Raw genomic sequence first — 12,519 nt, 5'->3', positions numbered from 1 at the left:
ATCAGCTGACATTCCAGTAGCGATAGAAAAGTTTAACTTCTGCTTTATCAGGTTATATTATGTATTGTTCTTTACATTCATGTCCAAGAAATGTGAGTTACATATGGTGTGCATGGTGATAAAAGCTACAAAGAATGAAAACTTCAGAGAAGATAAGAAGAACTTGGCTTCAGTCGAACATTCCAAAAGCTTAGACAGGATCTGACAGCTTCCTTCAAAGCACTGAGCATTGTGTGCCTGGAGGTGTTCAAGAAACATGTAGATGCGGCACTGAGGGACATGGTTAGTGAGGCTGAGTTGGGTTGGACTTCATGATCTTGGAGGTTTTTTCCAACCTATGATTCAGAAAGTTTATTTGCTCCACAGATCAGGATGCTAACAGCAACTCTGATCTAGTAACAGCAGACAAGGAAAAGGCTGAGGTACTCATTAACTTTTTTGCTTCAGTCTTCACCAGCAAATAGGGTTGTGAAGAAACAGGTTTCCCAGAGAGGTGGTGGATGTCTGGTCCCCAGAGACATTCAAGGTCAGGCTGGATGGGGCTCTGAGCACCCTGATCCAGCTCTAGAGAGAGCTAGCTCCTTCTTCACTGCAGGGAGTTGTACCAGATAACCTTTGGTGGTCCCTTCTAACACCAGCCATTCCATGATTCTGTGATTCTAACGTCAGTTGATCTGGATTAGTTGATACACTGGGACTAATATCCTCAATATTGTGGTGAGACACTGGAACAGGCTGCCCAGAGAGGTTGTGAATGCCCTTTCCCTGGAAGAATTCAAGGCCAGGCTGGATGGGGCTTTGAGCAACCTGGTCTAGTGGGAGGTGTCCCTGCCTATTGCAGGGGGTTGGAATTAGGTGATTTTAAAGGTCCCTTCCAATCCAAAACATTCTATTATTCTATGATAGTAACTGAGCTAATAGCTGTGTTGGACTCTAATTCTCATTAGCAGCTATTATAATAATAACAATTAAAGTAAATGTAAGTAAAAATCTCAAAAATGGAAAAAGTTTCTTGTCATGTTTTCCTGACCAGCATTAATGAGTGATCTATTCCATCTGAACAAAATTATATGGCAGCAACAGCTGCAGATGAAAAGAGAGCAAGTCTTTAAAACACTGATATAACAGTCAGTTGTGGTTTGAGCTAAAATAGAGTTGTTTGTTTTCAGCCATTATTAATCTTGTCTTTTACTAACATTTTCTGTGGAGAGGAACATTTATGAGCTTTTACTTTTTTTTTTTTTTTTCTCTCCAAGACATCTGCTGAATAGATTTAGTGTACTATTTCCATAAGATCTCTACAGGATACTTTTTTCCAGCTCTTGCACACACAATAGTTGCCCACTGTTGATGGGAAAAAAAGTCTGTTATATTATTAGCAGTTTCCAGTTAACTTTAAAGACAGGATATTACCCATTTCTTTAATTTTGCTTCTGAAAGATTCTGAATATTGCTGCTAGCGAACAATTAGCATTAAACCTAACATTTTGACCAGTAAGTTTATTCAGGACCAAAAGATGTTCTCCTACAAGTTAGGAATTTGTAAAAAATTCTTTAAAACTCTCTTATGAGTTCACATCATACATTCTGCCAGATGACAGAACATTTTGTTTGCTTGTTTTGTTTGTTTTTATTATTTTTTTTGAAGGGTGACTTCCTTCTAGAATAAAAAGTTTGCCTACAGTTTCTTTTTTTAAGAAAAAAAAGAAACTCTCTCTTTCCCCTTCCTTCCAGTACAAAAAGGGGAACGACAGTCTTAATAGAAGATGGAGGTATCTGCCCAGAGAGGTTGCAAAGTTTCCTATTCTGGATATACACAAGATCTGATGCTTTTTCCTTTGTGATCTACAGTTAAGGAACAAGCTTTGGCAGGGAGCTGGACTTGATGATCTCCAGAAGTCCCTTCCAACTCATTCAGTTTTGTGATTCTGTGATCACACAGTACCACCGTGGCCAAAACAGGCTGTGGAGCAAACTTATGCAGGGTTTCCTGTAGGATTTTCCAACTTAGTGTGAAAAGCTTATGTTTTCTTACAATAGAAGACACAGCATTTGTTTTGCAGTTTTACATGTTCCAGTATGTTTGAAATGCAAATACACAACATCTCAAGAAATAATCAACGTGAACATTTGAGAGTTTTCACCGTAAGGAGCAAACGTACTTTCTACAGAAGCAGGTTTGGAATTCCTGAAGATTGGACAACTTGCTGGCCTCAAAGATGCTAGAGCAGCACATTTCCGCTTGATTATAAACCTCGATGCTAAGCAAAGAAGCCACACAGCATCCTGAAGACTGCTGCTGTAGTTGCTGTCAATCCTCCTCTTACTGGCTGCTCATTCGCTGTTGTATTTGTGGGTTTTTATTTGGTTTATCTACACTGCAAGGTGAAAGTTTGGAACGGCTTCATCAGGAGTAGAGTTTTATACATCCTTTCTCACTGAACCACAGAACCATAGCAAATCCCGAGTTGGAAGGGACCCACAAAGACCACTGAGTTCAACCCATGGCTCCACACGGCACTACCCAAAATCAAACCCTGTGTCTGAGAGCGCTGAACTCCAGCACTCGGGGCCGTGCCCACTGCCCTGGGCAGGTCGTTCCCCGCCCACGGCCCTCTGGTGCAGACCCTTTCCCTGACCCCCAGCTGCCCCTCCCCTGTCGCACGCAGCTCCATGCCGAAATGCCATTCTACTTCTGGCGCGTACCTGTCACCGCGGAATACAACAAACACCTGCCCTGTCAGCCTTGTCAAGTACCTACTTACACAAGCAAAGCAAAGACTTGAACAGCTCACACTTTTCTACACTTGGTGTAATTGTCTCTATCCTCAAGAGTGTCTTGAAACCATCACTTCTCCCGAAGGAAGAGACACAGCTTTGGTGTCACCGTGCCTTCACCGTGCCCGGAGCCCCCGATCCGACCCCCGCGGGGCCGCCAGCTCCTCGTCGAGCCCCTTCCGTCCCCGCACCCCGCGCCGGCTGGTCACCCGTCCCCGCTCACCTGCCCGCGGCGGCCAGCGCTGCGGCGAGGAAGGCGGCGAGCAGGGTTCCCCCGGGCGCCGGCACCATGGCCCGGCCGCGGCCGGTGAGGCGGCAGACGCGGCGGGCGAAGGCTCTGCTAGCGGTAAGGCGGCGGGCGGCGAGCCGGAGCCGATCAACCTGGCGTGGAGGGGCGGGCCCGCCTCCGCTTTGGCGCGGCCCACACGGCCCGGGACGGGGCGGGCGGCGACCCCCGGGCGGGACGAGGGGAGCCGGGGGAAGGAGGAGGCCGGGGAGCGGCCCCGGGACGGGCGCGGAGCTGCGGGCGTGTGCCCTCGGTTAAATCCTTCCAACCCGTGTGTTCCCTAGGATAATCCTTGCATTTGCAGGGTGCTGGGTTTCAGATGAGATAGAACTTATTTTTATTTTTTTCCCCCCATATTAATAGTATCCCTCGATGCTTTCCTTGTACTATAAAAGCATTCAGCAGGAGGAGATGTTTTTTGTGATAGCAACGTTCACACTAATCTACTTGCTAAACACTTTCTGACGGTCAAGAATATTGTGTCAAAATATCGTGTCATTGAGGACCTGGAGTGTGTCTACAGAAGGGCAACAGAGCTGTGAGGGGTCTGCAGCACAAGTCTTATGAGGAGTGGCTAAGGAAACTGGGATTGTTCAGTCTGGATAAGAGGAGACTCAGGGGAGCCCTTATCACTCTCTAAGGCTCCATGAAAGGAGGCTGTGGTGAGCCGGGGGTAAGCCTTTTCTCCCAAGTAGCAGTGATAGGATGAGAGGGAATGGCCTCAAGTTACACCAGGGGAGGTTCAATTTGGATATTAGGAAAACTTTATTCCCTGAAAGAGTGGTGAGGCACAAGCTGCCCAGAGACGTGGTAGTCTCACCATCCATGGGGTTTTCAAGAAATGAGTAGATGTGGCACTGAGGGACATGGTTAGTGGGCATGGTGTAATAGGTTGGTGGTTGGAATAGATATTAGAGATCTTTTCCAACCTTAAAGATTCTATGATTCTGAAGTATTGATGCCAGTCCCAATTCCCAAAAGTACTAAAAACGATTTTCCAAATCCTGAGGTTTGGATAATTGTTCCTTCTGAAAGCAACACCTCAGCAGAGGTAAAGCTGTGGAGTGAGTGACTTATCAGGTATCACCCAGGAAATTGTGACAAATGCAGGGAAACAAAACAGCTCCTCTAGCCTAGTCACGTGGGTTATCCTATTCAGTTCTGAGGATATCAACATGCACTCCTCTGCAGATGAAGCTGGGATGGTTGACACAGTCAGTGCTGCCAGCTGTCTTCTGTCCCAGGGATTACCTGGAATGCTGAAGGAGAGTATTAAAGGGTAGATGTGGTGCCAAGGGACATGTTTTAGAGGGCATGGTGGTGATGGGTGGATGGTCGGACTAGATTATCTTAGTGGTCTTTTCCAACTTTAATAACTGTATGACTTGTAAGCTAGCAATTTAGTTTTTTAAGCACAAGTCTTTGGCCACCATTTTCTTCTATCATCCTTACCATGGGATTATCAAGAAAGGGGATAACAACTCTTTGCCAGAATTTTAGAATCTAGAATCTCTTTCTAGAATCATAGAATCCTTAGACTTAAAAGGGACTTTCAAAGGTCATCATTTAGTCCAACTCCCCTGCAATGAACAGGGACACCACAGCTAGTCTGCCCAGGGCTTGATCCAGCCTCTCTTTGAAAGTCTCCAGGGACAAGGTATCAATCACATCTCTAGGCAACTTGTTCCAGTGCTTGAATGATCCAAAATGACATTTTCCCATGTTGCCCATCCACTATTGGTTTTGAGTGTGTGTCAAACTGTCATCTACCATGGATTTCTTCAGACTCCTGAAAGTACACATGTCCTCCCTGAAGGAATTTAGATCATTTTAGAGAGTGGAGCAGTAGAAAGCTGGAACTACTAAAAGACAGGATTCAAAATATTTGTAATTAAAAAACAAACAGTCAAACACAAAAACGCTAAACCCAACAACCAAACAATAATGTGTGCTATACTGATCATATGCTGTAAAGGATGGCCCAGGCATTTCCTCCTCTGGCTGCTGGGCAGAAAATCCACTCTTCAGCTATTCTGCTGACTTTCTGAAACACTGTAGTACCTTCAGACTTCTCTTCATTAGATTTGCCTTCCTGTATTTTAGTTAAATCAGCATTCCGATTCTTATGTCTGTATTCAAAGACACATGGTTTTCATTATGCACATTTATTCCAAATGGATATGAATGTGTTGTTTGATGCTGGACTTGCCATTCAAGAATTGTTGGTACTCAAGACAAGTTTTACTGCTCAGAAGAAAGTTCCGTTATGTACATTATTACTTGTATTCTGTTAAGAGCTATAATTATCTCCTTAACATCTTTCTTTTTCACAAAGAGTGACTTTAGATAGATAATAAAACGATGAACTGAAGCTGTGTTTAGAATAATAATTGCAGAAGAAAATAGAACAATGTATTTCATAAAGAATGTTTGTATTTGCTGGGATATTCGTATATAATTGGCAGGGGCTGCCCAGGGAGGTGGTGGAGTCACCATCTCTGGAGGTGTTCAAGAAACGTGTAGATGTGGCCCTGAGGGTCATGATTATTAGGTGTGTGATGGGTTGGTGATTGGACTAGATGAACTTAGAGGCATTTAATGATTCTATGATTTTATGATTCTATGTCTGTATTCTTTAGCCTTTGCAGTCTGCAAAATTCTGAGCTTTCCCAAGATTCACTGTCACGTGGCATTTTGCTGTATGAGAAGTCCTCATCATAGGTCATGATCCATTCCTGAAAAGAGGGAACAGAGTGAAATAGGCCATGGATACTATTCACATTTCAATTCTTTTTGCCTTAATGATTAAAAAATGTACAAGCATCTTTGCCACAGAAGATGTCAAGTCTCCAACTACACTTGCACTTGCTCCTGGCACAGCCTCCACATTCAGCTTCTATTCATCTGAAGATCCAGAGCTTGCTATAGAAATCACATATGTATACATATATATATATATATTTATATAAACTATAATAGCCATTCTGATTATGTATTTTTATAGGTTACTGCTATTTCCATTTGTTTTGCCAAGTAACTTCAGATCAAATCATTGCAGAGTTCTTGTGCAGTGTAATGAATAAACTGAATAGACAGAGGAATAAGAGGAAACCATTCATTTCTTGTTCACGTGTCTTTACAGACACAAAAGTCATGAATGGAATTTCTGAAATGGATTAGAATCATGGCTACGAAATGATTTGCGAATCATTTTTTTGTTTTGCCTGTTTAAGTCTCAGAAATAATTAGTATTGCTGGAGGCTATCTGGATTATAAAAATTAATATGTGAATGCTGAAATTCTTGTAATCGTTTAACTAAGATCTGAGGCCTTTAGGAAAACAGTAAAAAACCCAGAGATTTATGTGACCTGGTAATGCTGCTTCACTGACACTGTGTGTTTGAGGAAAAGCTGATAGATAGGTAGAGCACAAGTATAAACAAATCTCTGCCGCTAGTAATGTTTAGTTGGAACTACTTCAACCTTCTTTTCTGGGTGAAATCATAAAATATCCTCAATAGCAGAGTGTTTGTGCTATTCTGATATTTGATAACATTTCTTGTGATTGTATGATAGTTAAATTCAACACAGTAGTTCATGGGGCATCACCTGCTGACTTTTGTGAAGCAGAGGATTTGAATCCATTGGTACAGTCACCATGAATCTCAGATAACCCTAAGAAGGGATCAGTGCATTTAGTTAATTCTGGTTTCTATGAAGGAATCTTTATTTCTGGTCAAAATAGTGGATGACATAAAAGCTTAGTGTTTAAGAAGTGCTTTGCATTTTGTTATATTTAAATAATTAAAGATCATGCATTCAAGATGGTGGGTGGCCTGATACAACAATAACAATGTACTGTTGAAAAGACATAATTGGGTAGTAGTATACTTTTCTAAACATTTAAGTAAGAGGTTTCACATGTTAGATGTACACACCACAGTATGAATTTCCAAGTGGGGTTAGAAAGGTACTTGGCAGAAGTGACTGAACTGGAGGATATACATAGCTGCATATTTGATGGCTTATGCAAGAGAACCCGAAAAAGAATTCAGTGAAAGCTGAGAAATATTTTGCAAGAGAAGGAAAGGAAGACAGTAAAAATAAAAATGTGCATGGAAATGTCTAGTCAGTGTTTTCTTTTCTCTGGTACAAAAGTTATTCACTGCTTTGGTTGCATTAAGTGTGCTTTTGGAGTGCATGTTAACATTTCAGCTAAAACCCATGGAGTCTATTTCACAAGGTTTGTGTGAACCCAAGTATTCTAATTACACTCAATCAGGAGATTTACTTTAAAAGTGCAGTTTTGCTTTAAAGAAAATGCAGACCTCGACACACTGTCTTTGCATTATGCACTATGGACAGTACTGATATATATAACAAATAACTTGCTTTTTGAAGAACATCTTTCCAATGGAACTCCTCAGTTGTTTTTTTAACCTGGCTCTCTACCCTTATCTTTTTGTGACTCCTATCATAAACTATTTCCTATTCTCTAGACTTTGATTTTTTTATGCTCAGAAAGTTATCTATCACTGTATTTCTGAAAAACAGAAAACAAATGAACAAAAAAACCCCAAAACCCCAGAACTCCTTACTGATCTCTTTTCCTAAATGAACCATATTGTGAATTTACATGTGTGTGGAAATTGTATTTTAGTTCTGGAAAGCCTGTAAATGAACCCTTTAGTCTATCTCCACTCTGTCTTTCAGAAAATGAAGAGTACACTGTTGGTTTTTCTGGGTGACAAGTAACTTGGTATCTTGCTTTGGTTGCTTCCTTTATCAGTCTACATAACCTTGATACAGCTTTCATTGTTAATGATCAATCAACATGATTTATGCTTCTGATCACTATACTTACAATATTAATATCCCACTTCCACAAACAAAATGCTTGTAATTTTTTCCTTTTTTTGTTGTTTGTTTGTTTTGTTTTGTTTTTCCTTGCTGATATCACTGAAGCCATCCCAAACATCTGGTCAAAAGATGACTGCGAGATGATTTTGCTGCATTTCTCAGACTGGTGCTCAGTTCTTTGTTCCTATTTCTTGTAGGCAGAACAGAAGACAATGTTTGATACATGCTTTCTCCTTCTGGTAAGACTAAGCAAGACAAAAGAAATTATACCTCCTAATTTTCTGGGCTTCTAGGGGCTTCTGCAAAGATTTTTCTCAGCCTCTGAGTACTGCAACTGTAATATTTCAATTACAACATACTTTGGGATCTTTCTTGTGCTATTTTCTGATGCTTTTAAAGCTGACTGTAATATAACCAACATTTTCTGCATTGTCTATAAAATATGAGATAGAAAAAAATAAAATGCATGCGAATATTTCCTGATGAAAATTGTACTTGGAAAGGAAGAACCTTACATGAATTTTATTGCTCTTACTGCACTGATTGCCATACAGAAATCATTGAGGACTCTACAGTCCAGTAGGATAAGATACTGAAATGTTAAGTAACAGTTCTGGAGGAGGTGTTCGTACTATTCACATGAATTTTCTGAATTCCCTCAATATTTGTCAGTGCCCTTTACCTCTTTGTCATAAATGCTCTGACTTCTCCCCATATACAAATCTTAGTAAGATCTAGGGAATATCCAACAAAGACAAGCAATGTAGAACTAAGTTGAATGAAAAAAAATCTATAAACAAAACATTTTATAAAACTTAGTTTTTCATTAATGACTATTCACATGAACATTCTGTTGACGCTGCTTTATATTTACTAGTGCACACTTTTCATTCTTCGTTGTGTCAATGCTCTTGATACTGTTATCACTGGGTTTGGTCCCAGCCCGAGATCTAAGTATAACTGAGAGTTCAGTGATTACTTAATGCAGAATCAAAGCTATTTACCTTACATTGATCTACTATCTTTTTTCTTTTCTTTTCTTTTCTTTCTTTTCTTTTTTTCCACAGTGCTTGAAATGCCAGGCTTTTGAAATTGAAAACTATTTATTTCTACTGGTAAGATAGAGACCTTTTATTGCTCCACACTGTTGTAGTATGTAAACATCTATGTCCTTGGTCTTAACCAGTCTATCTTGGAACTTTTTCCTCCGACATGTATCCCTCTACTTTAAATTATGTATGTTAGCCAATTATTTCTTAAATATATATCTGGGGATATAATATGGATATTTTTACAACAAACATCTGTTTAACATCTATCTGTTGCTAATATGTAGCATATAAAGCTAAGTGTATGCCTTAATTCTCTCCTACAAAATATTTGCTGCATTTTGTGGCTTCTCTTTTTCTTAATGTAAATAGAATTGGATTCTGAAGCCACAGCGTTCATGTTCTACTGCATTTCTCACCCATCCTTCCTCTCCCTTCATTCAAGGTGGAGGTTTGGAAACATCTGCTTTTGATTACTCTGTTAAACAGAAAACAATTACAGTGCTCATTAAGAAGTTTCCATGCTTAATCTTTGCATGGCAACTGTCAGAGCAAAAGGACCTCCCAGCCTTTTTGTGAATAGCATTGTTATTTTCTCACCATAAACTCAAAAAAGCTTTCAGTGCTTTTCCGTGAGACTTATTTGCTTGTCTGGAGGCTCAATATTCTGAAATATCTCATTCACATACTCTTCAGGCTTCAAGTCACATTGGGTGCTTCAGTTAGAAGAATAGCTGTTGTTTTAACTTACAATAGTTCAGGCTTTTGTTGTTCACGCCACCACCAAGCAGTTCATTCCTATGAATGGATAATATCATTCTAAGTGAAGTTTGTAAGGAGTCAGTCATTCTGCCTGTTTCATAGCTGTTTTGATGAGCAGACTCATTTGATCTACAATTTTGTGTGGTCTGAGTTCAGGAAGATGGAAAAGCTCTGTTCCTTGTCATTGGCCAAGAACTGTTGAGGAATATATGTTATAGGAAAAATTCCTCAGTGGAAAGAGAAGTTAATGAGATTGTATTGGTGAGTAGTAATTTCACAGAAATGCAGTGATTCTTGTGATTCTTGTGGAATTACAGCTGTGCAAGGCTCAAGCATTTTGAGTAACTGGTTCTCCTCCCCATAGGGGAGACAGGAGTTGTACATGGTTTGTTCTGAGAATACACTGTGGCAAACTCTTCATCTCAGAAAGCTGCTTAACTCTAACGCTTGTGGGAAAGCAGAAGAGAACCCAAACCCACTTCAACTTATTGATATGTGAAAAAATACAGTAGTGTGAACACAAAATTTAACAAGGAGAAGTCATGTGTCTCATTAAAATACTACCAGATCATGAGTGATAATGCAAGGACAAAGAAAAGTTTCGACTTTGAGCTTGAGATTATCTTTCTTTTGAGCAGAATAAGAATGATATCATTATCCCTGAACACAGTGAAAACAAAACAAGAACATTTTCAGCACTAGCCTGCTTTGGAGTTTTTATTCAGTGCGGGAAAAAAAAAAACTTGATTTATTCATCTGTTGAGATGCTTCCCCTCTGGTTTCATTTTTGTCCCTTGACAAGAAACAGTGGGACTGTGACACCATTGTGTTTGAGGAAATGGAGATCGCATTCCAAAGGCTGGAAGAAAGCAGACATTGCAGATTAACAGTAGACACTCCTAGCTGATAGTAAGAATGAACAGACAGCTGTATACTTTGTTTTATGATAGTGTCCCTCACTGGTATCTGCTGTTCTCAACTATGTGTTCAGTTTTTCTGTTCTTGCCACAGATTTCCCTCTGCTTGAGAAGGAATTGTTCCATTCTGAAATCTAAAGTGCTTCTCCATTGCAAGCATTTAATATCCAGCCCTTCTATAATCCAATACAAATGGATTCATACACTGCTTGGCTTCCCCCCCTTCCCCCCCCTCCCCCCCCCAGGTGGAGGTGGATAAGTATACATGCAGACAGAATGACAGAATGGGGGCTACATATAGAAGAAATCTGCATGATGCTGTCAGCAGGGCTCAGCAGTGCTGTCAACAAAACCAGACTCACAGCCCTTGTATCAGCAGTTACAACCAGTGCCACAGTGGGGTGTTATGGGGCACTGTGCTTTTCAAGCATCACCATTCTTGATCAGGCACAGTGATTTCAGATTTGCTTTTGGAGCAGCACCAATATTTCTTACAAGGAAAATCCATACCCTAGGTTTCAATCTATTTTGTAGAAGAATGTAATTAAATAACACTCCTAAGGAATTTATTTTTTACTCCTCCTTCAATTATAACCAATCTCCTGAATACTCTCCATTTTTCATAGAATACATTGCAAGACATGAACCAGAGCATGGAGAGAAATCCTAAAACTGCACTGCTGCATGTTTAATAGTTGAAAGGATTGCAATAAAACTATTACTAACTTTATACAAAAGAAAACAAAAAGAATTATCAGAATCATTTAACTTAATTCTTGATTATTGCCATATCTGGTAAGATACTTTCTAGATTACCTTCACAGTTATGTTGAAGTCCTTTTCCAGCAAAGCATTCAGGCCTTGGCAAATGGATGGAGTCATCACCCTGTGATAAAAGTTGTGTACCCAGCCCCAGAAGCTTTTTCACTACTTAATGCTCATTGACTTCAGTGAAGGTCACTCCATTATCACAGCATGCTTTCACTCTGCTCACACAAAGCCATCTTATTAGGGTTAAATTGCATTTCTCTAGCAAGAGGAGAGAAATGTATATGAACCTTTATGTCCACTTTACACAGTCCAGAGATGTTTGTTCAACCCACAGTTGCAGTCAAACTGCCTAATTTATAAATGTATGTTGGGGCAATGCTAAAATAAGCATAGCTGTACAGCTGCGGGCATATGTTGTATTTTGGCTCCTCATCATTCTGAGTAAAAATGTATTCTACTGTAGGCAGTAGTGTTCACATGTTATGCATTTGGGGAATCTGCCTATAGCACATTCAAATGTCACATGATGCACAATTTTAACATTGAAAAAATTGAACGATATACTAAGGGGTATTTTATGTATCGCATTGTGATTTTCACATCTTTATTTAAATGTAGGCCATGGAATCATCATTTTATTGAAGTAGTACACAGTGCAAGAAAATCTGCAGAAACGATGCTTGCAAAACAATTCCTCTCATTCTTTAACATGCGCAACATTCTTCTGTCCTTTCCATAGATCTGCTCTGAGTTCTGTGACTTACCACAGTGGGTTTCCTTTTGCCAAATGAAGTCAAGCAAAGCAACTTTTTCATCCGTTATAAAACAAACAGTTAATTTTCTGATGTAAATATGTATTAGAAGTTTTGCTATTTTATCTATATGGAAGCTTCTTACTGCTTACACTGATATAGCAGATATTGTTGGTTTTTGTTTTGTTTTGTTTTGTTTTTTTTTAATAAGATTTTTGTCTTTAAGAATTAAAAAACTTGTGTCTTCATTTTTAATCCTTAAATAAATAATTAATAAGATTAAGTACAATTGTAGACTTTAATACTGCATACAGGAGTTTCAAAAATGTAAAAATATGATTTTA

General features: G+C 39.7%; 1 protein-coding gene across 1 annotated transcript in view; it reads right to left on the bottom strand.

The window, feature by feature from the left end:
- The window catches only part of EGFL6 (EGF like domain multiple 6), a gene marked incomplete at both ends in the record, with an annotated part of 40,657 nt that extends 37,588 nt beyond the window's left edge, over positions 1–3,069 (bottom strand). Inside the window, one exon of the mRNA XM_079540592.1 lies at positions 3,002–3,069. Coding sequence (XP_079396718.1) covers positions 3,002–3,069 — 68 coding nt within the window. The remainder of the gene's footprint in view (positions 1–3,001) is intronic.
- Between the last annotated feature and the right edge of the window lie 9,450 nt (positions 3,070–12,519).

The sequence above is a fragment of the Tetrao urogallus genome, assembly GCF_951394365.1.
Source record: "Tetrao urogallus genome assembly, chromosome: 1".
Taxonomy (NCBI): Eukaryota; Metazoa; Chordata; class Aves; order Galliformes; family Phasianidae; genus Tetrao; species Tetrao urogallus.
This window is presented reverse-complemented; position numbering and strand designations above follow the sequence as displayed.